Source organism: Pan troglodytes, chromosome 5 (assembly GCF_028858775.2).
Source record: "Pan troglodytes isolate AG18354 chromosome 5, NHGRI_mPanTro3-v2.0_pri, whole genome shotgun sequence".
In the NCBI taxonomy this organism is placed as follows: domain Eukaryota; kingdom Metazoa; phylum Chordata; class Mammalia; order Primates; family Hominidae; genus Pan; species Pan troglodytes.
In genome coordinates, this window is record NC_072403.2 from 101,846,938 (window position 1) to 101,873,522 (window position 26,585).

At 41.1% G+C, this 26,585-nt stretch overlaps 1 protein-coding gene across 20 annotated transcripts in view; it reads left to right on the top strand.

Moving 5' to 3' along the window:
• The window catches only part of CASP8AP2 (caspase 8 associated protein 2), a 47,386-nt gene extending 20,967 nt beyond the window's left edge, over positions 1–26,419 (top strand). For 10 of the 20 annotated variants that reach the window (XR_010157748.1, XR_010157744.1, XR_010157745.1 and 7 more), the window contains 9 exons: positions 2,465–2,533; positions 4,120–4,220; positions 4,772–4,846; positions 6,383–6,498; positions 11,405–13,650; positions 15,219–18,348; positions 20,588–20,687; positions 23,342–23,662; positions 25,789–26,419. Coding sequence is in view for 4 of the 20 variants with exons in the window: in XM_003311385.4 (XP_003311433.2) it covers positions 2,465–2,533; positions 4,120–4,220; positions 4,772–4,846; positions 6,383–6,498; positions 11,405–13,650; positions 15,219–18,348; positions 20,588–20,687; positions 23,342–23,394; positions 25,789–25,792 (5,894 nt within the window). In the remaining 16 variants the exon portion in view is untranslated. The remainder of the gene's footprint in view (positions 1–2,464; positions 2,534–4,119; positions 4,221–4,771; positions 4,847–6,382; positions 6,499–11,404; positions 13,651–15,218; positions 18,349–20,587; positions 20,688–23,341; positions 23,663–25,788) is intronic. The other 10 variants (XR_010157754.1, XR_010157752.1, XR_010157751.1 and 7 more) reach the window with 2 other exon arrangements.
• Positions 26,420–26,585: the final 166 nt, after the last annotated feature.

Below are 26,585 nucleotides of genomic sequence, written 5' to 3' on the forward strand. Positions count from 1 at the left end.
AAAATACAAAAAATTAGCCAGGTGTGGCGGTGTGTGCCTGTAGTCTCAGCTGCTCGGGAGGCTGAGGCAGGAGAATTGCTTGGACCTGGGAGGCGGAAGGCAGAGGTTGCAGTGAGCTGAGATCGCACCACTGCACTCCATCCTGGGTGACAGAGCGAGACTCTGTCTCACAAAAACCAAAAAAAAACCAAAAAAAAAACAAAAAAAAAAAGCTATAGTGTTTACTGTAACAGTTCTATGGATCTTAAATTAAGAAGAAAAATTAGTCTTTTACGATTACTCATTTATTTACCATCTCCAGTCCTAGCATTCTTTGGTATCCCTCTAGTAGCAGTTTCCTCCCATTCTCTATTTGCTTCTGGACTCCACATATATACTATGTGAGGACTTTTGATATTATCATGTAGGTCACTAAGACTCTGTTCTTTTTTAAGAAAGTGCTCTCTCATCTACAGATTGGGTAATTTCTGTTGATCTGTCTTCAAGTTCAGTGGTTCTCCTGTCAAGCACATCCAGTAATTTTTTATATTAGATATTGTAATCTTCAGTTGTAGGTTTTTCATTTGGTTCTTTTTCATTGTTTCTGAGATTTTCTATGTAGTAAGTTTGTGTTTGTCTGTGTGGTTTTTTTGGAGACAAGTTCTTCCTCTGTCAGCCAGGCTGGAGTGTAGTGGCATGAACATGGCTCACTTCAGCCTCGACCTCCTGGGTTCAAGTCATCCTCCTGCCTCAGTCTCCTGAGTAGCTGGGACTACAGGCATCTGCCACCATGCTCACCTAATTTTCTTTTAATTTTTTTTTGTAGAGACAGAGTCTCACCATGTTACCTAGGCTGGTCTCGAACTCATGGGCTCAAGCAGTCCTCTGGCCTTGGCCTCCCAAAGTGCTGGGATTACAGGTGTGACTCACTGCACCTGGCCACCATGTAGTAACTTTGGATTGAATAGTCAACATTGTAAATGAAATGTTAGACACTGGATGCTGTTAACATTCCTCTGAAGAATTGTTTTTAATTTTAGCAGATATTTAACTTAGCTGAACTTACAATTCGGTCTCTTCTGTAATAGCAACTGAAATCTCTATTTTAGATTTAGCTGGCTTTTTGGAGTTCTACCCTTTTTTGAGGGTCACCCAGAGATTTGGGCAGAATTTAAGTAATGCTCTTTGTGGATTTCTGTAATTCCCCTTTCATGTACTAGTCACTGTTATCATGACAAATTCTTTTCTCCGGTTCTTCAAGCTACTAGGACTGGAGGTTTCTATCTTGAGTTGTCACTGCCCAGTGTAGCTACAACTAGGGCCTGTCTTTATACAAAAAGCAGTAATAAAAGGGGACAGGGAACTTGGGAGGTGCTATTTTCTTTCAGTTGTCATTACCCTTTTAGTTTTTGCCTGCTTTAGGTTGTTCTCTAGCTCTTTAGATAGCTTCAAATATTTTATTTAGTGTCAACAGTAGTTACCTGCAGGAGGATTGGTTTCATAGAAACTACTCTGCTATAACTGGAATTGGAACTCTTTCAGTAGAATATATATATATGAGACAGGATCTCACACTGTCACCCAGGCTGGAGTGCAGTGGCATAATCTTGGCTCGCTGCAGCCTTGACCTTCTGGGCTCAAGCAGTCCACCGTAGCCTCCCATGTGCCACCACACCTGGCTAATTTTTATTTTTGATATGCTATGTTGTCCAGGCTGGTCTTGATCTCCTGAGCTTAAGCAATCCTCTCTCCTCAGCCTCCTAAAGTGGGGGGATTACAGGTGTGAGCCACTGCACCTGGCCTCACTAGTATATTTTTGAAACTGAATTTTTAAAGTCTGTATCTGAGGTAGTCAATAAATAAATCGGTGTGCCAAAATCTTCCTGTTTATAACTATGTGTAGAGACAATGTCTGTCTGTGTCTCTCTCTCCCTCTCTCTCTTTAATTTGAGACATGGTCTCACTCTGAAATCCAGGCTAGAGCGCAGGGGCACGATCTTGGCTCACTGCAACTTCCACCTCCCGGGTTCAAGCAATTGTCGTGCCTCAATCTCCCTAGTAGCTGGGACTACAGGCATGCACCACCACTCCTGGCTAATTTTTGTATTTTTAGTAGAGACAGAGTTTCTCCGTGTTGTCCAGGCTGGTCTCCAACTCCTGGGTTCAAAAGTGATCTGCCTACCTCGGCCTCCCAAAGTGCTGGGATTACAGGCGGGAGCGACCACGCCCGGCCTTTTTTTGTATTTTTAGTAGAGATGAGGTTTCGCCCCGTTGCCCAGGCTAGTCTTGAAATCCTGAGCTTAAGCGATCCACCTGCCTCAGCCTCCCTAAGTGCTGAGTTTACAGGCGTGAGCCACCATGCCTGGCTTATCTCTTATTTAAAGCAAAACTGTTAAATCTCTTTCTTTTCCTGGTCCTTTAGTGTAGGAATGGAAAAATCTCAGTGCCTAAAGTCATTTTTAACTAATCTTTGCCTTTCTTGCAGCTTCTCCTCTTAAGAACAATGATGAAGGCTCACTGGACATATACGCTGGGTTGGACAGTGCTGTTTCTGGTATGTGAATTCCATAAAAATAGTTTCATTTTCTTGGTCAGTTCATTGTTTTGTGGTTACTAAATCCTGGTATATCATAGCTCCTAAAGAATTTGCTCATTCTTTATAATTACACTGAGGTAATTCTTTTCTTTCTTTTCCCCCACAGTAACTTCCAGAACCCAATCTTAACCAAAGCTTGATCAGAAAAACAAATTAGCACACAGGTTTTTTATTCATCTCAGTCTCAGATTTAATTGAGCCTTGTGCAAAAACATTTTCTACTATTGAAGTGCAACTAGTGCTGGTGTCTGTTACTACTCACTCATACTCTTTTTTTTTTTTTTTTTTTTTTTTTTGAGATGGAGTCTCACTCTGTCGCCCAGGCTGGAATGCAGTGGTTTGATCTCGGCTTGCTGCAACCTCCGCCTCCTGGATTCAAGTGGTTCTCCTGCCTCAGCCTCCCAAGTAGCTGGGACTACAGGCACGTGCCACCACACCCGGCTAATTTTTTGTATTTTTAGTAGAGACAAGGTTTCACCATGTTAGCCTGGATGGTCTTGATCTCCTGACCTCGTGATCCGCCCACCTCAGCCTCCCAAAGTGCTGGGATTACAGGCGTAAGTCACCACACCTGGCCGCGCTCATACTCTTGAAGGTTATATGATATTAGAACATTTGAAAAGTGTAAGTTACTATAAATATTTTTAAACGTATCAGTAAGAGTGATATGCTGAGAATCTAATGACCTATTCAAATTAGAAACCTTTTCCATAATCAGATTTCTCAGAGTTTTGAACAGTTATGATCTTCATACCTAATTTGGTTGACACAACCATTTTAGGTAAATTGGTAGTCCATCTGTAAAATCAGTATAAATTTGGAATGTAGGATAAGTGAAACGTAGGATGAAGTATGGGAGATGGAGAAATGTATAATCTTTGAAGTAGACGAAATATCAAAAAGTGTAACAAGGCTGGGCGCGGTAGCTCACGCCTGTAATCCCAGCACTTTGCAAGGCCGAGGCGGGCGGATCCCCTGAGGTCAGGAGTTGGAGACCAGCCTGGCCAACATAGTGAAACCTCGTCTTTACTACAAATACAAAAAAAATTAGCTGGGCATGGTGGCACGTGCCTATAGTCCCAGCTACTCAGGGAGGCTGAGGCAGAAGAATCGCTTGAACCCAGGAGGCGGAGGTTGCAGTGAGCCAAGATAGCGCCACTGCGCTCCAGCCTGGGTGACAGAGGGAGACTCCTAAAAAAAAAGGTGTGACAAATATTTTCACTTTGTGAGGCCAAGGCGGGTGGATTTCTTGAGGTCAGGAGTTCGAGACCAGCCTGGCCAACATGGTGAAACACCACCTCACCATCTCTACTAAAAATACAAAAATTAGTGGGGCGTGGTGGCGTGTACCTGTAATCCCAGCTACTCGGGAGGCTGAGGCATGAGAATGGCTTGAACCTGGGAGGGTGAGGCTACAGTGAGCCAAGATTTGCACCACTGCCACTGCACTCTAGCATGGGTGACAGAGCGAGACTCAAAAAAACAAAAGAAAAAAGTGTAACAAGTATTTTTATGGAAGGTTTTTTTTGTTTGTTTGTTTTTAGACAGCGCTTCTAAATCCTGTGTACCATCAAGAAATTGTTTGGACTTATATGAAGAGATCCTGACTGAAGAAGGAACTGCAAAGGAGGCAACATATAATGATGTATGGGTTGCCACAATTATTAAGGACAGTTATTTACTGTTTTGTAGCTTCTGAAGAGCAGTCAGCTGCTTAGTTTTGAACAGATATTTTGTTTAGGAACTTAGCTCTTAGACTAACAAATATTTAAGTCAGTTTTTGTCTTCAGACCTGTTTTTTAAAGGAATGTTTTCTGAATACTTGTCTAAATTTAGTTATAATTTTGCTTGACCCAATTTAAGCATCTGAATATAAACCTCAACAGGCAAACAGTGTTACAACATTTTTTCTTTCATGATATGTACAAAGTTAAATTATATGTTGCATAAAATGTCCTCAGACTTCTATTTCTTTCTACTATATTTGAATTTTAAGGTTTGGATGTTGAATGTGAAACTAAACAAGATAGATTATTTGTAGGCTTAACTTTAAAACTGGTTATCTTTCTGGTAGAAGGAGACCTCATCTGCCTTCTTAGTGAATTGATTTGCAAATTTTAAAATATTTTGAAATGCCAGTTAAGCTAAGAAAATAATTTTGAATGATACTTCAATTAATCCTTTTATATTTTATAGTTGCAAGTAGAATATGGAAAATGTCAACTACAAATGAAAGAGCTGATGAAAAAGTTTAAAGAAATACAGACACAGGTAGGGTATAAATGAAAACATAAAAAACAAATTACCAGGCACAGTGACTCACACCAGTAATTTCAGCACTTTGAGAGGCAGAGGTGAGAGGATTGCTTGAGGCCAGGAGTTTGAGCCCAGCCTTAGCAAGGTAGCAAAACCTCATCTCTACAAAAAAATAAAACAATTAGCTGTGTATGGCCCCCTGTAGTCCTAGCTACTTAGGAGGCTGAGGAGGGAGGACTCTTGAACTCAGGAGTTTGAAGTTACAGTGAGCTGTGATTGTGCCACTGCACTCCAGCCTGGGTGACAGAGCAAGACCCTGTCACTTAAAAAAAGTAAAACAACAAAAAAAAAGTTGTTATAAATAGAAATTAAAATGTTAAAGTGTTGACAGTTTATAAGGAAGCTTTCTTTTAGTATTAAATGAAATAGCAAATGTGGCAAGTATGCATTATTTCCTGAGTTGATGAAATTGAATGAAATAGCAAATGTGGCAAGTATGCATTATTTTCCGAGTTGATGAAACTGATAAAGGAAAACGGCTTGATTTATTAAATGACATTGATTATAAAGGGTCTGTTAGACTTAGGCCAATTAATAGTTAATTAATAGAAAATTGTGGAGATGATGACAACTGGTTTAAAAGAATGGTTTTGAGGAGCAAAGATACGGGTTTAAAATGGCTCTTGGGGGACACTGATGATGCCTTCACAGCTTTTGCCAAAATGACCTATTTTGTGACTGTGCTGCAAAAATCAGGAATGTCATGTCCTGTTCTAGTTTTTACTTTTTGGTAAAATTGTATCTCTTCCTTCTCTTTCCCCTGAAAGAACCAGTGAACTCTCAATTCTTTCTTTATCTGGGGACTAATACATCTTTTTTTTTTTTTCTGATGGAGCCTTGCGCTTCGCCAGGCTGGAGTGCAGTGGCACGATCTCGGCTTACTGCAACCTCCAGCTCACTGCAACCTCCGCCTCCCAGGCTCAAGCGGTTCTCCTGCCTCAGCCTCCCAAGTAGCTGGGATTACAGGCACCCACCATGACACCTGGCTAATTTTTGTATTTTTAGTAGAGACAGGGTTTCGGCCTGTTGGCCAGGCTGGTCTTGAGCTCCTGACCTTAGGTGATCCACCTGCCTCGGCCTCCCAAAGTGCTGGGATTACAGGCGTGAGCCACCATGCCCAGACTGGACTAATACATCTTTGCAAGTTTAACCAAAGCTGTTAAATTATAACCTAATTCTTATCATTTTTATTTTCAATTTTCAAGATCATGACCCAGGCAGAACTTACTTTTTCTGCTGTTCATTGGTTTTTCATTTCAATCTCTGTTTTAAGTAGTTTCACTTTAAGTGGGACTATTTCTGGTGCCAGTTATCTTCTCATAGTCTCAGCTTCCCCATCTGTATAAGGGGGATAAATAGTACTCCTCATAGGGCTTATAAATGTGTGATGCCTGCATGTAGTTAACATTCAATAATTATCAGCTAATGTATGTAGTAGTATTAGTAACCCTATAGGTATGTACTTTATTAATATAGTTTGTGCTGTTTTAGAATTTCAGCTTAATAAACGAAAACCAGTCTCTTAAGAAGAATATTTCAGCACTTATCAAAACTGCCAGAGTGGAAATAAACCGCAAGGATGAAGAAATAAGTAATCTTCACCAAAGGTATTACTGAGCAGTGTAGCTGTTATAAATTACGTGGGTATTGATATGTGGAATATTTTTAACTTTTAGAGGAAAGATGAAAATAATGTATTTTTATTTTTTATTTTTTTTTAGAGACAGGGTCTCATTTTGTCACCCAGGCTGGAATGCAGTGGTGTAATTATAACTCAATGCAGCCTCCACCTCCTGGGCTCAAGAGATCCTCCTTCCTCAGCCTTCCAAGTAGCTGAGATAACAGGTGCACAACACCATGTCTGCCTAATTTTTTTATTTTTTATTTTTGGTGGAGACAGGGTCTCACTATGTAGCCCACACTGGTCTTGAACTCAAGGCCTCAAGTGATCCTCCTGCCTCTGCCTCCTGAAGTGTTGGGATTATAAGGGTGAGCCACCATGCTTGGCCCATATGTGATTATTAATAGAACATTGTGGCCAGGCACAGTGGCTCGTATCTGTAATCCCAGCACTTTGGGAGGCTGAAGGGGACAGATCACTTGAACTCAAGAGTTCGAAACCAGCCTGGCCAACAGGGTGAAACCCTGTCTCTACTAAAAATACAAAAATTTGGCTGGGCATGGTGGCTCATGCCTGTAATCCTAGCACTTTGGGAGGCCGAGGCGGGCAGATCACCTGAGGTCAGGAGTTCGAGACCAGCCTGACCAACATGGTGAAACCCCATCTCTACTAAAAAAAAAAAAAAAAAAAATACAAAATTAGCTGGACATGGTGGCGCATACCCAGCATCACAGCCACTCGGGAGGCTGAGGCAGGAAAATCTCTTGAACCCAGGAGGCAGAGGTTGCCGAGATTGTGCCATTGCACTCCAGCCTGGGCAACAAGAGTGAAACTCCATCTCAAAAAAAAAAAAATATTAGCCAGGCATGGTGGTGAGTGCCTGTGGTGGGTGCCTGTAATTCCACCTACTTGGGAGGCTGAGGCAGGAGAATTGCTTGAACCTGGGACGACGCAGAGGTTGCAGTGAGCTGAGATCATACCACTGCATTCCATCCTTGGTGGCAGCAAGACTCCATCTCAAAAAAAAAAAAAAAGGAAGCAAATAAAAATAGAACATTGCCACATATTTATCTGAATATATTTAGTTTCCTAAAACACTGAGTTCTTGCTCTAATACTGTTTGCCTTGATGAGATGATGGTATATATGTCATGGGTTCTTCTAGGTCCCCACTAAATTACTAAAATATCAAGAGGGCATCTGTGCTCATATACCCTATTAATAAACAGCCCTTATACTATCTCTCAATTGTATATTCTTTTCTTTCTCAAGGGGATTTTCTCCATTAATTTCTCTCTTTTATTGGTTGGAGGCAATATTTTACTCCAGAGAAGTTCATATTTTCATAGCCTAACCTCTGAAAAAGTTGTCTAAACTTGTAAACTTGTTTTCATTTTCTTTCTTTCTGCTAACTCACTTTTTATTTTTTTTAAGATGGAGTCTCACTCTGTCGCCAGGCTGGAGTGCAGTGGCGCGATCTCGGCTCACTGCAACCTCCCCCTCCTGGGTTTAAGCAATTCTCCTGCCTCAGCCTCCTGAGTAGCTGGGACTACAGGCACACGCCACCATGCCCAGCTAATTTTTGTATTTTTAGTAGAGATGGGGTTTCACCATGTTGGCCAGGGTGGTCTTGATCTATTGACCTCATGATCCGCCTGCCTCAAGCCTCCCAAAGTGCTGGGATTACGGGCGTGAGCCACTGTGCCTGGCCTTTTTTTTTTTTTTTTTTTTTTTGACAGAGCCTCACTCTGTCGCCCAGGCTGGAGTGCAATGGTGCAATCTCGCCTCACCGCAACCTTCGCCTCCCAGGTTCAAGCGATTCTGCCTCCTGAGTAGCTGGGATTACAGGTGCTCGCCACCACACCCGGCTAGTTAAAAAAAATTTTTTTTATTTTTTGAGATGGAGTCTCAGTCTGTTGCCCAGGCAGGAGTGCAGTGGCGTGATCTTGGCTCACTCCAACCTCCGCCTCCTAGGTTCAAGCGTTCTCCTGCCTCAGCCTCCCGAGTAGCTGGGATTACAGGCACCTGCCACCACGCTGGCTAATTTTTGTATTTTTAGTAGAGACGGGGTTTCACCATGTTGGTCAGGCTGGTCTCGAACTGCTGACCTCAGGTGACCCACCTGCCTCGGCCTCCCAGTGTGCTGGGATCACAGGCATGAGCCACCGCACTCAGCCTACACCCAGCTAATATTTTTGTATTTTTAGTAGACACGGGGTTTCACCATGTTGGTCAGGCTGGTCTTGAACTCCTGACCTCAGGTGATCCACCCACCTTGGCCTCCCAAAGTGCTGGGATTTCAGGCGTGAGCCACTGTGCCCAGACTTTTTTTTTTTTGGCAGAGTCTTGCTCTGTTGCCCAGGCTGGAGTGCAGTGGTGTGATCTCAGCTCATTGCAACCTTTGCCTGCTGGGTTCAAGCGATCCCCCCACCTCAGTCTCCCGAGTAGCTGGGATTACAGGCATGCACCACCTGTAAAAAAAAAATTACAAAAAAAAAAAAGATTTTTTTGTAGTTTTAGTAGACGGGGTTTCACCATTTTGGCCAGGCTGGTCTCAAACTCCTGATCTCAAGTGATCTGCCCGCCTGGCCCTCCAAAGTACTGGGATTACAGGTATGAGCCACTGCACCCAGCTTCAAGGGTGTTCCTTTTATGGTTAGTGCTTTTCGTGTTTACATTTCCCCAATGATCTCAAAGGTATCTACCAACAGTTGGTCGGTTGAGTCAGTATCTATATTAGTTTCCTAGGCTTAGTGTAATAAAACTACCAGAAATGGGTGGCCTAAACAACCAAAATTTGTCTCACAGTCCTGGAGGCTAGAAGTCCAAAATGAAAGTGTCAGCAAAGTTAGTTTCTTTTGAGAGCTCTGAAGGAAGGATCTGATTCAGGCCTCTGTACTCTTAGATGGTTGTCTACTTCCTATGTCTCTTTATATCCTCTTTCTAAATGTATCTCTGTGTCCAAATTTCCCCCTTTTTATAAGAACACCAGTAATATTGCATGCCCACCTTGAGGACATCACTTTAACTTGATTATTTCTGTAAAGACCCTTTAAATAAGGTCATATTCTGAAGAACAATGGGTTAGAACTTCAAATTATGAATTTGGTCAGGAGAGGGGACACAATCCATAACAGGGTTCATATGAGGCTTACATATTGTTTTAGGTTGTGTGTTTTTCTAATCCTCTCTTATAACAATCTGCCTATATTTCTGAGTTTTTTAAGTTTTGGGTTTTTCTACACATTTGCTACTGATTAGAAAAAGATATATGAAATTTCAGAGAAATTATGGAACTTCTGGAAGATGAAGTTATTACCAGAAGCCAAAATAGGCCAGGCACAGTGGCTCACGCCTGTAACCCCAGTACTTTGGGAGGCGAAGGCAGGAGAATTGCTTGAGTCCAGGAGTTTGAGACCAGCCTGTGCAGCATAGTGAGATCCCATCTCTACAAAAAATTAAAAATTAGCTGGGCATGGTGGCTTGTACCTGTAGTCCCAGCTACTTGGAAGGTTGAAGTGAGAGGATTGCTTGAGCCTAGGACATCAAGGCTGCAGTGAGCCATGATCATTCCGCTGCACTCAGCCTGGGTGAAAGAGGGAGACCCTGTCTCAAAAAAAAAAAAAAAAAAAAAAAAGCTAAATTGAGCTATCTACATTTTATTGCTAGGAAACCTACCAGTTTTTTTAAACACTAATATAAAACCTTAAGACTTAGATTTTTGTTTGTTTTAAACAGTAAATATATACCATTCTCCTAGGAAAGAATTACAACTCTTTATTCCTTTTTACTTTGCGTAGTATATAACATCTTAAGATGGCCTTTGGTGCTTTGGCTTGCTGTGGGATTGTATGTGAAACAGAAAACTAGGATAGAGAATTATGTAGAGTTTTACTTTGTTCATGTCTGTTGTTTAGCAAGATTTTACTTTTCCTTGTGTTTCAGTTGAGCTAGAATGAATAAGGCAAGAAAATAACGTCACTTGTTCTAAAAGAAGTGAACTTGTGGTTAGCTGGGGAGTTATGCACTGTAGTGAAGTAAGTCTAAGAGCCATTGGCAAGTATTGGGATAGATCCTCAGGTCCTCAAAACTTATTTGAGCAAGGCACATGAAAGAGAATTTCATGTTTTAAAAACAGGCTAATTTAGTTGGAAGCTGGTAATTTCTTTTTCTTCTTTTTTTTAGGGACAGGGTCTCACTTCGTTCTGTCACCCAGGCTGGAGTGCAATAGCGCAATCATGGCTCATTGCAGCCTCAACCTTCTGGTCTTAAGTGATCCTCCCACCTCAGCCTTCCGAGTAGCTAGGACCACAGGCATGTACCACTATGCCTGGCTAATTAAAACAAAAAATTTTTTTAGAGACAGGATGTCACCATGTTGCCCAGGCTGATCATGAACTCCTGGGCTCAAATAAATGATCCTCCCGCCTTGTCCTCCTCAAGTGCTGGTATTAGAGGCATGAGCCACCACATCTGGCCAAAGCTGGTAATTTCTTTCTCAACCAGGAGGTTGAGGCTGAGACAGAGTCTTGCCCTGTCACCCAGGCTGGAATACAGTGGTGTAGTCTCGGCTCACTGCAACCTCCACCTCCCAGGTTCAAGCAATTCTGCCTCAGCTCCCAAGTAGCTGGGATTACAGGTGCCTGCCACCACGCTTGGCTAATTTTTTTGTATTTTTGGTAGAGACGGGGTTTCACCATGTTGGCCAGGCTGGTCTCAAAACTCCTGACCTCAAGTGATCCACCTGCCTCGGCCTCTCAAAGTGCTGGGATTATAGGCATGAGCTACCATGCCTGGCCAAAGCTGGTAATTTCTTAATCATGAATTACTCATGTGAATGAAGTTTGGAATATTGCTAAATATAATTTAACTTTTTTTTTTATTTCATAATAGATTGTCTGAGTTTCCACATTTTCGAAATAATCATAAAACTGCAAGGACATTTGATACAGTTAAAACAAAAGATCTTAAATCTAGATCTCCACATTTGGATGATTGTTCAAAGACTGATCACAGAGCTAAAAGTGATGTTTCTAAAGATGTACATCATAGCACTTCACTGCCAAATCTGGAAAAGGAAGGAAAACCACATTCTGATAAAAGGAGTACTTCACATTTACCTACATCTGTTGAGAAACACTGCACTAATGGTGTTTGGTCACGTTCTCATTATCAGGTTGGCGAGGGTAGCTCAAATGAGGATAGTAGAAGAGGAAGAAAAGATACTAGACATAGCCAGTTTAACAGAGGAACTGAAAGAGTACGAAAAGACTTAAGTACTGGCTGTGGTGATGGTGAACCAAGGATATTGGAGGCTAGTCAAAGGCTACAAGGACATCCTGAGAAATATGGTAAAGGTGAACCAAAGACTGAAAGCAAAAGTTCAAAGTTTAAAAGTAACTCAGATTCTGACTATAAAGGTGAACGCATTAACTCTTCTTGGGAGAAAGAGACCCCTGGAGAAAGGTCACACAGTCGAGTAGACTCTCAAAGTGACAAAAAACTAGAAAGACAAAGTGAAAGATCACAAAATATAAATAGGAAAGAAGTTAAATCACAAGACAAAGAAGAAAGAAAAGTTGATCAAAAACCTAAATCAGTAGTAAAGGACCAAGATCACTGGAGAAGATCTGAACGAGCATCACTTCCTCATTCCAAGAATGAAATAACATTTTCTCATAATTCAAGTAAATACCATCTAGAAGAGAGAAGAGGATGGGAAGATTGTAAAAGAGACAAGAGTGTAAACAGTCATAGTTTTCAAGATGGAAGATGTCCATCTTCTCTTTCAAACAGTAGAACTCACAAAAACATTGACTCTAAGGAAGTTGATGCTATGCATCAGTGGGAAAATACACCTTTAAAAGCAGAAAGACATAGAACTGAAGATAAGAGAAAAAGAGAACGAGAAAGCAAAGAAGAAAATAGGCATATTAGAAATGAAAAAAGAGTACCTACAGAACATTTGCAGAAGACTAATAAGGAAACTAAGACAACCACTACTGATTTAAAGAAACAGAATGAACCAAAGACTGATAAGGGAGAAGTCCTTGATAATGGTGTTTCTGAAGGAGCAGATAATAAAGAGCTTGCAATGAAAGCTGAGAGTGTTCCAAATGAAACAAAAAACAAGGACCTAAAATTGAGTTTTATGAAAAAATTGAACTTAACTCTTTCTCCTGCTAAAAAGCAACCTGTTTCCCAGGATAATCAGCATAAAATAACTGATATTCCCAAGTCCAGTGGTGTATGTGATTCAGAGTCTTCAATGCAAGTTAAAACAGTGGCATATGTTCCCTCCATCAGTGAACATATCTTGGGGGAAGCATCTGTCAGTGAACATACCGTGGGGGAAACCAAGTCAACGTTATTGGAACCAAAGGTTGCTCTTCTAGCAGTGACTGAACCCAGGATCGGTATCTCAGAAACCAACAAGGAAGATGAAAATAGTTTGTTAGTTAGATCTGTTGACAATACTATGCATTGTGAAGAGCCCATTTGTGGTACAGAGACTTCCTTCCCATCTCCTATGGAAATACAACAGACAGAATCCTTGTTTCCATCAACAGGAATGAAACAAACCATTAATAATGGAAGGGCAGCAGCTCCTGTGGTAATGGATGTATTACAAACAGATGTATCTCAAAACTTTGGCTTGGAATTGGATACCAAAAGAAATGATAATTCAGATTATTGTGGTATTTCTGAAGGTATGGAGATGAAGGTGGCACTTTCAACAACAGTGAGTGAAACCACTGAAAGCATTTTGCAGCCTTCAATTGAGGAAGCTGATATTTTGCCAATAATGCTTTCAGAAGATAATAACCCAAAATTTGAGCCTTCTGTTATAGTTACACCACTGGTTGAGAGTAAGTCGTGTCATCTGGAGCCTTGCTTACCTAAAGAGACTCTAGATTCTTCACTTCAGCAGACTGAGTTAATGGACCACAGAATGGCAACTGGTGAAACAAACTCAGTATATCATGATGATGATAACTCGGTTTTGAGCATTGACCTTAATCACCTGAGACCTATTCCAGAAGCCATCAGTCCTCTGAATAGTCCAGTGAGACCTATAGCAAAAGTTCTTAGAAATGAAAGCCCACCTCAAGTTCCAGTGTATAATAACAGTCATAAAGGTAATAGTTTGTATTATCTTCTATAACTTTGCATTTTATGAGAGTGTAAAATACATAAGATAAATTGGTGCTTTTTTTTGATAACATAAAAAGTAGCATATTACTCAGCCCCTGTTATCTAGAAGTGCACATGGAGGGTTTTTTTGTTTTTTGGTTTTTTTTAGATGAAGTCTCACTCTGTCCCCCAGGCTGGAGTGCAGTGTGCACAATCTTGGCTCACTGCAACCTCTGCCTCCTGAGTTCAAGCAATTCTCCTGCCTCAGCCTCCGAAGTAGCTGGGACTACAGGCGCGTGCCACCACTCCCAGCTAATTTTTGTATTTTTTTTAGTAGAGTCAGGGTTTCATCATATTGGGCAGGCTGGTCTTGAACTCCTGACCTCGTGATCCGCCCGTCTCGGCCTCCCAAAGTGTTGGGACTATAGGCGTGAGCCACTGCACCCAGCCATAGTTGTTTTTTTGTTTCTTTTTTTTTTTTTTTGAGAGAGAGTCACTCTGTCGCCAGGCTGGAGTGCAGTGGTGCGATCTCGGCTCACTGTAACCTCCGCCTCCCAGGCCCAAGCGATTCTCCTGCCTCAGCCTCCCAAGTAGCTTGGATTACAGGCACCTGCCACTATGCTCATTTTTGTGTTAGTAGAGATGGGGTTTCACCATGTTGGTCAGGTTGGTCTGGATCTCTTGACCTCGTGATCAGCCCTCCTCAGCCTCCCAAAGTGCTGGGATTACAGGCGTGAGCCACCACACCTGGCCCCAAGCACTTTTTAAGATCAATAAAAACCAATGATGCAGGCGGGGCATGGTGGCTCACACCTGTAATCCTAGCACTTAGGGAGGCTGAGGCAGGTAGATCATGAAGTCAGGAGTTCGAGACCAGCCTGGCCAATGTGGTGAAACCCTATCTCTACTAAAAAATACAAAAATTAGCTGGGTGTGGGAGCAGTCGCCTGTAGTCCCAGCTACTCAGGAGGCTGAGGCAGGAGAATTGGCTTGAACTCGGGAGGTAGAGGTTGCAGTGAGCCAAGATTGCGCCACTGCATTCCATCCTGAGTGTCATAGCAAGACTTCGTTCTCAAAAAAAAAATCAATAATACAAGTATTAGGCATTAACATTCTGCTTCAAAAAGAACTAGTAAAACAGTGAATTGCCGGCTGGGCGCGGTGGCTCACGCCTGTAATCCCAGCACTTTGGGAGGCCAAGGCAGGCAGATCACGAGGTCAGGAGATCGAGACCATCCTGGCTAACACGGTGAAACCCCGTCTCTACTAAAAATACAAAAAAATTAGACGTGGTGGCGGGCACCTGTAGTCTCAGATACTCGCGAGGCTGAGACAGGAGAATGGCGTGAACCCACGAGGCGGAGCTTGCAGTGAGCCGAGATTGCACCACTGCACTCCAGTCTGGGCGACAGAGCGAGACTCCGTCTCAAAAAACAAAAAAAACAAACAGTGAATTGCCTCAGTATTTAATTTTTTGTTATATGTAATATTTAATATGGACATGTCAAATGACTAAACTTTAATATACTTTTATCTTCTATAAATGTGTTTAATATATTTTTCTCTTCTACAGATGTGTTTTTACCAAATTCAGCTCATTCTACCTCTAAGAGTCAGTCTGATCTCAATAAGGAAAATCAAAAGCCAATTTACAAATCTGACAAATGTACAGAAGCGGACACATGTAAGAATTCACCATTAGATGAATTAGAAGAAGGAGAAATTAGAAGTGATAGTGAAACATCTAAACCACAAGAAAGTTTTGAAAAAAATTCCAAACCTAGAGTGTCAGCTGATGTGCGGAAGTCAAAGACTATCCCACGACGTGGGAAAAGTACTGTGTGTTTAGATAAAGACAGTAGGAAAACACATGTAAGAATCCATCAGACCAATAACAAATGGAATAAAAGACCTGATAAATCTAGCAGATCTTCAAAAACAGAGAAGAAAGATAAAGTGATGAGCACTTCCAGCTTGGAAAAAATAGTTCCAATTATTGCTGTACCCTCTTCTGAACAAGAGATCATGCACATGTTACGAATGATAAGAAAACATGTAAGAAAAAATTATATGAAATTCAAGGCAAAATTTTCATTAATACAATTTCACAGAATTATTGAGTCAGCAATTTTGAGTTTTACATCTTTAATTAAACATCTCAACTTACACAAAATCTCTAAGTCAGTGACTACCTTACAGAAGAATCTCTGTGATATTATAGAGTCTAAACTTAAGCAAGTTAAAAAGAATGGCATAGTTGATCGTTTATTTGAACAGCAGCTACCAGATATGAAAAAAAAATTGTGGAAGTTTGTAGATGACCAACTTGATTATTTGTTTGCAAAGCTTAAGAAAATCTTAGTATGTGATTCCAAAAGCTTTGGAAGAGATAGTGATGAAGGCAAACTTGAAAAAACAAGTAAACAGAATGCACAGTATTCAAATAGTCAGAAAAGGAGTGTGGACAACTCCAACAGAGAATTGCTGAAAGAAAAATTATCAAAATCAGAAGACCCTGTTCATTATAAGTCTTTAGTGGGATGTAAAAAATCTGAGGAAAATTATCAAGACCAAAATAACTCCAGTATTAACACTGTAAAGCATGACATTAAAAAAAATTTTAACATCTGCTTTGATAATATAAAGAACTCTCAATCCGAAGAGCGCTCCTTGGAAGTACACTGTCCAAGCACCCCAAAGTCAGAAAAAAACGAAGGAAGCAGCATAGAGGATGCACAGACATCCCAGCATGCAACTTTGAAGCCAGAACGAAGTTTTGAGATTCTTACCGAACAGCAAGCATCGAGCCTTACTTTTAATTTAGTGAGTGATGCACAAATGGGTGAAATATTTAAAAGTTTGTTGCAAGGTTCTGATCTTTTAGACAGCAGTGTTAACTGTACTGAAAAAAGTGAGTGGGAGTTAAAGACTCCAGAGAAGCAGCTGCTAGAGACTCTTAAGTGCGAGTCTATACCAGCTTGTACAACAGAAGAGCTAGTTTCAGGGGTGGCTTCTCCATGTCCTAAAATGATTAGTGATGATAATTGGTCATTATTATCATCTGAAAAAGGTCCATCTCTGTCTTCAGGGCTTTCATTGCCGGTTCATCCTGATGTGTTGGATGAAAGTTGTATGTTTGAAGTGTCTACTAACCTACCTTTAAGTAAAGATAATGTGTGTAGTGTAGAAAAGAGCAAGCCCTCCGTTTCTTCCATACTTCTTGAAGATCTAGCAGTTTCTTTAACAGTACCATCGCCTCTGAAGTCAGATGGTCATCTCAGTTTTTTAAAGCCTGATGTGTCATCCAGTTCAACTCCTGAAGAAGTCATCAGTGCTCATTTTAGTGAAGATGCCTTACTTGAGGAAGAGGATGCATCTGAGCAAGATATTCATTTAGCTCTGGAGTCTGATAATTCAAGCAGTAAATCAAGTTGTTCTTCTTCCTGGACAAGCCGATCTGTTGCTCCAGGCTTTCAGTACCACTCTAATCTACCTATGCATGCCGTCATAATGGAAAAGTCCAATGATCATTTCATTGTGAAAATACGACGTGCAACACCATCTACCTCTTCTGGCCTTAAACAGAGTATGATGCCTGATGAATTATTGACATCTTTGCCCAGACATGGAAAGGAAGCTGATGAAGGACCAGAGAAAGAATATATTTCATGTCAGAACACAGTTTTTAAATCTGTGGAGGAATTGGAAAACTCCAACAAAAATGTTGATAGCAGCAAGTCAACTCATGAAGAACAGAGCTCTATGATACAAACACAGGTTCCTGATATATATGAATTTCTTAAAGATGCTTCAGATAAGATGGGTCATAGTGATGAAGTGGCTGATGAATGTTTCAAATTGCATCAAGTATGGGAAACAAAAGTGCCTGAAAGCATTGAAGAATTGCCTTCAATGGAAGAAATCTCACACTCTGTTGGGGAACATCTTCCAAACACATATGTAGATCTAACGAAAGATCCAGTCACTGAAACCAAAAACTTGGGGGAATTCATAGAAGTAACAGTTTTACATATTGATCAGTTGGGATGTTCTGGAGGCAATTTAAATCAGAGTGCTCAAATATTAGACAATTCTTTGCAGGCTGATACTGTGGGTGCTTTTATTGATTTGACACAAGATGCTTCAAGTGAGGCTAAAAGTGAAGGTAATCATCCTGCATTAGCTGTGGAAGACTTGGGATGTGGGGTGATACAGGTAGATGAAGATAATTGTAAGGAAGAAAAGGCACAAGTGGCAAACAGGCCTTTAAAATGCATTGTTGAGGAAACCTATATCGACTTGACCACAGAATCTCCCAGTTCATGTGAAGTAAAAAAAGATGAGTTAAAATCAGAGCCAGGATCAAATTGTGATAACTCGGAGTTGCCTGGGACTTTGCATAATTCTCACAAAAAGAGAAGAAACATTTCTGATCTAAATCATCCTCATAAAAAACAAAGAAAGGAAACAGACTTAACCAATAAGGAAAAGACCAAGAAACCTACCCAAGATTCTTGTGAGAATACTGAAGCTCACCAAAAGAAAGCCAGTAAGAAGAAGGCCCCTCCTGTGACTAAAGATCCCTCATCATTAAAGGCAACCCCAGGGATTAAGGATTCATCAGCAGCACTTGCCACTTCTACAAGTCTTTCTGCAAAAAATGTTATTAAAAAGAAGGGAGAAATTATCATTTTATGGACAAGGTAAGAATCTTGTAAGACATTTAAATCACCAGGAAATTTTGCACTCAGAAATCTAATCTGTCTGGCTGGGCGCAGTGGCTCATGCCTGTAATCCCAATACTTTGGGACGCTGAGGCAGGTGGATCACTTGAGCCCAGGAGTTTGGGACCAGCTTGAGCAACATGGTGAAATTCTGTCTCTACAAAAAAATACAAAAATTAGGGCCGGGCGCAGTGGCTCACGCCTGTAATCCCAGCGCTTTGGGAGGCTGAAGCGGGCGGATCATGAAGTCAGGAGATTGAGACCATCCTGGCTAACATGGTGAAACCCAATCTCTACCAAAAATACAAAAACTTAGCCAGACATGGTGGCATGCACCTGCAGTTCCAGCTAGTTGGGAGGCTGAGGCAGGAGGATGGCATGAACCCGGGGGGCAGAGCTTGCAGTGAGCCGAGATGGCGCCACTGCATTCTAACCTGGGCAACAGAGCGAGACTGTCTAAAAAAAAAAAAAGAAAAAAAATACAAAAATTAGCCAGGCGTGGTGGTGCAGGCCTGTGGTCCCAGCTACTTGGGAGGCTGAGGCAGGAGGATCACTTGAGCCTGGGAGGCGGAGGTTGTACTCCAGCCTGGGTGACAGAGCAAAACTCTGTCTCAAAAAAAAAAAAAAAAGAAAAAAAACCTAAAGTTACCTAGCCAGGCATGGTGGCAGGCGCCTGTAGTCCCAGCTACTCAGAAGGCTGAGGCAGGAGAATGGCCGTGAACCTGGGAGGCGGAGCTTGCAGTGAGCTGAGATCACACCACTGCCCTCCAGCCTGGGTGACAGTGCGAGACTCCCTCTGGAAAAAAAGAAAAGAAAACCTAAAGATATCTAATCTGTCATGTCTTCATAGCTTTATCATCCTAAAGTAAGGAAAATGATGACTTCAAAAGTGGCCAAAGGTAGTTGAAGATGCATTCTAGAGTACAGACCTGCTGTACTGTTGTACAATCTAGAACAGTGGCTCTTAACCAGAGGTGTGCAGTAATACCATGGATATAGCTTTTCACTTCGAAAAGCTCTATTGTGAAGTTAAAAAAAGAAAAGTGAAGTTTTTCATTTAAAAAAAAGTGAAGTGAAAAAAGTTAAAAAGTGAAGGGAAAAAGTGTGTTTTAACTTCACTGTTTAAATTAAAAACTTACTTCATTTGGAAGGAACTGCTGTAAGCACATCTTAGAAGGAATGACAAGTGATGAAACACAGCAAAAAATGGGAGTGTTGGTATAGGTTGGTGCTGCAAAACCACAATTACTTTTGCAGCAACCTAATAGTTTGATTTTTCCTCCAGATTAGAAGTTTACAGTTTTGTAAACCGGTTGTACTTTTGAGGGTTTTTGTTTGTTTGTTTGTTTGTTTGAGACAGAGTTTCACTCTTGTTGCCCAGACTCGAGTGCAATGGTACCATCTTGGCTCACTGCAACCTCTGCCTCCCAGGTTCAAGTGATTCTCCTGCCTCAGCCTCCCGAGTAGCTGGAATTACAAGGGCACACCCAGCTAATTTTGTATTTTTAGTAGAGACAGGGTTTCTCCATGTTGGTCAGGCTGGATTGTAGGTAGGAAGTGCTGGATTACAGGCATGAGATGCTGTGCCTGTACACTTTTGAGTTTTATATGAACTGTTTAAGAAAATCAAGACCCCATTCAGATGAAAAAGTAACCACAGTTATGAATCATTGGACTAGAGGTAGATATACTTGACTAGAATGCTTAATGAGAGAAGCTGAGTTTTGTGAAAACTGGTGATCAGTTTTGTTAATTCTACAGTCCTCAAATCCCCATTGCAGGTAACTTTGCAGATGGCAGTATAAAATCTCAGCAATTGTATTAATACCCATTTGGTCAGAGTATGTAGAAAAAGCAGAGGTCTGGGAATTAGAAGATAGGATTCTATTTTAGTTCTGGTTCTTCTGCTTATTATGTCTGTGACCATCTTTGGGCCCTAAGTTTTTTAGTGTATACATTAAAGGTAGAATTAAAAAGAAATACTTTAATTTTGTCATTAAGAAAATCAGTAGATTTGTTATAGAATACATATGAACTCAGAACAAAATCATCTAAATCTTATTTCTCAGAGACACCCATTGTCCATATTTTGGTATATACACTTTTCCTTTTTCCTATGGGTTTAAATTTCCCTGGTTGGTGGACTTCAAGGCAGTGGGATTTTTATTACCTTTCTAATACAGTGTACTAAAACTAAATACAATTTTTTCCTCCTCAGAAATGATGACCGGGAAATTTTATTGGAGTGTCAGAAAAGAGGGCCATCATTTAAAACATTTGCATATTTAGCTGCCAAGTTGGATAAAAATCCAAATCAGGTAACTACCCAATTTTTACATCTCTATTGGTTCACAGATGTTGCTACTCTAAATACTTAAGATTTAGGCTAGGTGTGGTAGCTCACAGCTATAATCCCAGCACAGCCAAGGTAGGAGGATCCCTTGAAGCCAGGAGTTCGAGACCATCCGGGCAACATGGTAAGACTTCTGCCTCTACAGAAAAATTTTAAAAAATTAGTGGGTGCTGTCGTGTGCACCTGTGGTCTCAGCTCGGAAGGCTGAGGAGGGAGCATCGCTTGAGCCCAGGAGTTCAAGGCCACCCTGGCCAATATAGTGAGACCATGTCTCTACAAAAAACAAAAAAAATAGCAGGACATGGTGACATGCACCTGTAGTCCCAGCTACTCGGGAGGCTGAGGCAAATTGATCACTTGAGCCCAGGAGGTTGAGGCTACAGTGAGCTGTGATCATGCCACTGCACACCAGCTTGAGACAGAGTGAGACCCTGTTTCAGACAAAAGTAAATAAATAAATGTTTAGATTGATTTTTTTTCTTTTTGAATTAAAGTTAGTTTCATTCAGTCTTTTTTTTTTGGAAACAGAGTCTTGCTTTGTTGACCTTACTGGAGTGCAATGGCGTGATCTTGGCTCACTGCAGCCGCCACCTCCTGGGTTCAAGTGATTCTTGTGCTTAAGCCACCCGAGTATCTGGGATTACAGGTGTGTGCCACCACACCCAGCTAATTTTTTGTATGTTTAGTAGATTACTAGAGAGGCGGAGTTTTGCTGTGTTGGCCAGGCTGGTCTTGAACTCTGGGTCTCATGTGATCTGCTCATCTCGGCCTCCCAAAGTGCTGGGATTACAGGCGTGAAAAAAATGTTTTAAGAGATGGAGTCAGGCCAGGCGCGATGGCTCACGCCTGTAATCCCAGCACTTTGGGAGGCCGAGGAGGGCAGATCACGAGGTCAGGAGATCGAGACCATCCTGGCTAACATGGTGAAACCCCATCTCTACTAAAAATACAAAAAATTAGCCGGGCACAGTGGCGGGTGCCTGTAGTCCCAGCTACTCGGGAGGCTGAGGCAGGAGAATGGCGTGAACCCGGGAGGCAGAGCTTGCAGTGAGCCGAGATCGTGCCACTGCACTCCAGCCTGGGCAACAGAGCGAGACTCTGTCTCAAAAAAAAAAAAAAAAAAAAGAGATGGAGACTCATTATGGTGCCCAGGCTAGATTTGAACTCCTGAGCTGGCTTAGATTTACTTTTTGAGTGTTAGAATATGTAGATATTTATTAGCCAGCCTCTTTAAAAGTATGGCTCAGTGTAGGACTGTTAAAAACTTGTTAACTGTGGAAGAAGTATGACTGAGACAATCCTGATTGTTTTGTAAACTGATGTTTGCTTGTTTAAGAAATATTAATGTTTGTAATCCCAGCACTTTGGAAGGCCGACTGGGAGGATTGCTTGGGCCCAGGTTATAGTAAGCTATGCTCTTGACACTGCACACTCCAGCCCGGGTTGACAGCAAGACTCTGTCTCTTAAAAAAAAAAAAAAAAAAGAAAAAAAGAAAGCCTGGTGCGGTGGCTCACGCCTGTAATCCCAGCACTTTGGGAGGCTGAGGCAGGCGGATCACCTGAGGTCGGGAGTTCGAGACCAGCCTGACCAACATGGAGAAACCACGTCTCTACTAAAAATACAAAAAAAATTAGCCAGGTTTGGTGGCTTATGCCTATAATCCCAGCTACTCAGGAAGCTGAGGCAGGAGAATCGCTTGAACCCGGGAGGCGGAGGTTGCAGTGAGCCGAGATCACGCCATTGCACTCCAGCCTGGGCAACAAGAGTGAAACTCCATCTCAAAAAAAAAAAAAGTTCAATATTGAAAAGTTAACTAGTAATCACCTTTAGTATGAAGATATTTTTCTTTTTTTTTTTTTAAGACGGAGTTTCACTCTTGTTGCCCAGGCTGGAGTGCAATGGTGCGATCTCGGCTCACTGCAACCTCCGCCTCCCGGGTTCAAGTGATTCTCCTGCCTCAGCCTCCTGAGTAGCTGGGATTATAGGCATGCGCCACCACGCCTGGCTAATTTTGTATTTTTAGTAGAGACGGGGTTTCTCCGTGTTGGTCAGGCTGGTCTTGAACTCCCGACCTCAGGTAATCCGCCTGCCTCGGCCTCCCAAAGTGCTGGGATTACAGGCATGAGCCACCACACCTGGCCATGAAGATATTTTTCTAAACATTAGTTCATCTCTTTATTATTTTTTTTTTTTTTTTTTTTTTTTTTTTTTTTTTTTGAGACGGAGTCTCGCTGTGTCGCCCAGGCTGGACTGCAGTGGCGCGATCTCGGCTCACTGCAAGCTCCGCCTCCCGGGTTCACACCATTCTCCTGCCTCAGCCTCCCGAGTAGCTGGGACTACAGGCGCCCGCTACCACGCCCGGCTAATTTTTTGTATTTTTAGTAGAGACGGGGTTTCACCGTGTTAGCCAGGATGGTCTCGATCTCCTGACCTCGTGATCCGCCCGCCTCGGCCTCCCAAAGTGCTGGGATTACAGGCGTGAGCCACCGCGCCCGGCCTCATCTCTTTATTATTGAAGATGATTTTGTCTGTCTTTAGCTGTCTTATGAAAGTATTCTTCAAAGATGAAAAAAGATTACTGAGGTATTTGTAATTAACATTCATTTTTAAATTTTCAGGTCTCAGAAAGATTCCAGCAGCTAATGAAGCTCTTTGAAAAGTCAAAATGCAGGTAGTTAATGGTTACACTACAGGAGACTAGTAAAATAAATGTTTGACACTGTAGTTGTGCAGTTAATGGCCTGTTAGTCATTGAAGATGTGAATAGTGGGTGAGAGACATCCAGTTGAGTTCCTGCTTCAGTCACAGGTTGGAGGATGATTGCTCGAGCAGGCATCTAAGGTGACCTCATCCACAGGGACGTGCTCAGAGTGAAGCCTGCTGCAGTTCAGATCAGCATGGCATCTCTCCTCAACCTTCTGATTGCTGATGAGTCTAAGGTGGGGGGAAATCCATTTGATTAATAATAAAGTTTTTATAGATAAATCAAACATTCTTGAAAAGCAGTATGTGGTTCATAAGCAGTGAAGTCTGTGTAGTGATGGTAATTTAATGTTTCTCACATTTTTAATTAGTGCTAATTAAAATACAAAACATTTATAAAGTTTGTCATCCCAATTGATGACATGATTTACCATATTAAATTGTTAATAATGTTCACAGACATGTTTCCTCAGTTTTTGTTTTTGTACTTGTCGTACAAGTCTTTCTTGTACATACAGGTTTATTAGGGCAATAATATTTAAATTATCAGCAGAAGGCTGGGTGTGGTGGTACCCACCTATAGTCCCAGCTACTCGAGAGGCTGAGGCAAGAGGATTGCTTGAGCCCAGAAATCTGAGGCTAGGGTACTAGGATTGCACCTGTGAATAACCAATACACTCCAGCCTGGGCAATATAGTGAGATCCAGCCTCTAAAACCTAAGTAAGTAAATAAATTACCAGCAGGTTTTTTCTGTAGGATCTCTGCCAATTGCTTAAATATTTTGGATTTTTATGTAAGCAAAATTTTAAAGATATTTAATGTATCACAATATTTTTAATTGATTTGCTGTCCTAATTATTTGAATGCAAAACATGCAGTTTTAAATGAAGTTTGAATTAAATCTGAATAACAACTATATTTGGACATACAGAGCCAGGCACAGTGGCACACCTGTAATCCCAGCACTTTGGGAGGCCGAGGTGGGCAGATCATTTGAGGCCAGGAGTTCTATACCAGCCTGGCCAATATGGTGAAACCCCATCTCTACAAAAAATACAAAAATTAGCTAGGCATGGTGGCACGTGTCTGTAATCCCAGCTACTTGGGAGACTGAGGCATGAGAATCGCTTGAACCTGGGAGGTGGAGGTTGCGGTGAGCCAAGATTACGCCACTACACTCCAGCCTGAAAGAGTGAGACTCTGCCTCTCAGAAAGAAAAGGAAAAAAAACAAAAAACAAAACTTGATTTGGACATAGAGCGCAGTGCTAGTGAAATCTTCAAAATATGTGTAGTAGTTTACTATGATGTTAAATTTCTTTTGTTTGTTCTGAGACGGAGTCTCACTCTGTCGCCCGGGCTGGAGTGCAGCCGCACGATCGCAGCTCACTGCAACCTCTGCCTCTCGGGTTCAAGTGATTATGACGTTAAATTTCTACTTATATAATTCAGAATGTTGCCGGGTGCAGTGGCTCATGCCTGTAATCCGAGCACTTTGGGAGGCTAAGGTGGGCAGGTCACCTGAGTTCAGGAGTTCGAGACCAGCCCAGCCAACATGATGATACTTCATTTCTACCAAAATTACAAAAATTAGCTGGGCATGGTGGAACGTGCCTGTAATCCCAGCTACTTGGGAGCCTGAGGCAGGAGAATCACTTGAACAAAACACACAACAGAATGTAAGCTTGAATAATGGGGAATTTGGAGAAGAAGCTTATTCTAAAGAACTTTTTTTTTTTTAAAGCTCTGGGCAAAAGTGGCTTGATTATTTATTAGATTAACTGTGCTTTTTAAGATTTTTGCTGCCTTTAAGAAATTAAATCGTTTCTTTTTTTTACCTTAATGTTATATTAAAGTATGATTTCCGTTCTCTTGTGAAGAGAATGTAAATTCTTTTAAACAGAGATGGGGTTTCGCTGTGTTGCCCAGGCTGGTCTCGAACTCCTGGATTCAAGCGATCCATCTGCCTTGGCCTCCCAAAGTGCTCAGATTACAGGCGTAAGCTACTGCATCTGGCCAAAAGTCTAAAACCATTTAATGAATTTGATATTTGAGATTTCTTTGCTTGCAGGATAGCACATATTGTGGGTTATTTCATTCGTAGCTTGCCTCTTAACTGATTTTTTTTCCCCACAAGTACTGTAGTCCTATTAAATTTTTGTCAATATCAAAGTATAATGATAGTTACCAAACTGATTGCAAAAGCTAGGTTTTTTTTTAAATTTTGAGACCAATTGGAAGATGAGAAAGCTAGTTTATTAAACACCAATATTGTCTAAATGGCGCTCATTTAAGATAACACATTATGAGATAGTCCTATCAGAAAAATAGAATAATAACTTTAGCATTTTCTTACATTACAGATAAGTTGCTGAATTCCTGGGACTCTTAATTGATATTGCATACTACACAGAAGCTTCAAATTCCTCAGGTTTTAAATGAGCACTAGAGGGAGGTTTATCACCTTTTTGGTTACCAGATGATAATCTATATTTGTTATTACTCAGTGACTCTCTAATTTCACATCAGCATGTTCAGCTTGTTCTAGTCATCATTCTGATTTGCTTATCTGTTTTTGGTCAAAATATTTATTTTTAAACATGTTAGAACTTACCAAAATGAAAGCAACAGTGATGTATTGAAATCTTAGTTTTGATATTTTAAAGAAATGACTTTCTAGATTAAAAAAATAGTTTTGTAGCATTTTAAACTTAGTGACTATTTAGTTCAAGTGTTCATCCATTTTTTATTTGCTTTTATAATTGCCTCCTTGTTTTGGTATATTGTAAAATAATTTAAATAATGTATTTATAAATATGTATAATTATGATGTAAAATACCGTGTGTATATGTATGTATGTGTGTTTCTGTATATGCACACACATAAATGGCTTTGCCTAGCCAAGGATTTTTTTTATCTGTATAAAACTTTTTGTATAAAGTTTGCTTTCAATAACAGTAATGTATAATAAAACCATGTAAAGTTTTGTTGTATTTTGATTCGAATGTTTCTTTTACTTTTATTGTGTTTAGGTAATAATTTAAAAAATCAAAAGAGGTAAAAGTCCTAGGGGACATAGGGTGCAATTTTGAAGTGGTTCCTGGTGGGGGTGTGGCTGGCTGAATGGTTCTGAGTAGATTGAGAAAACTGATTGCTGTT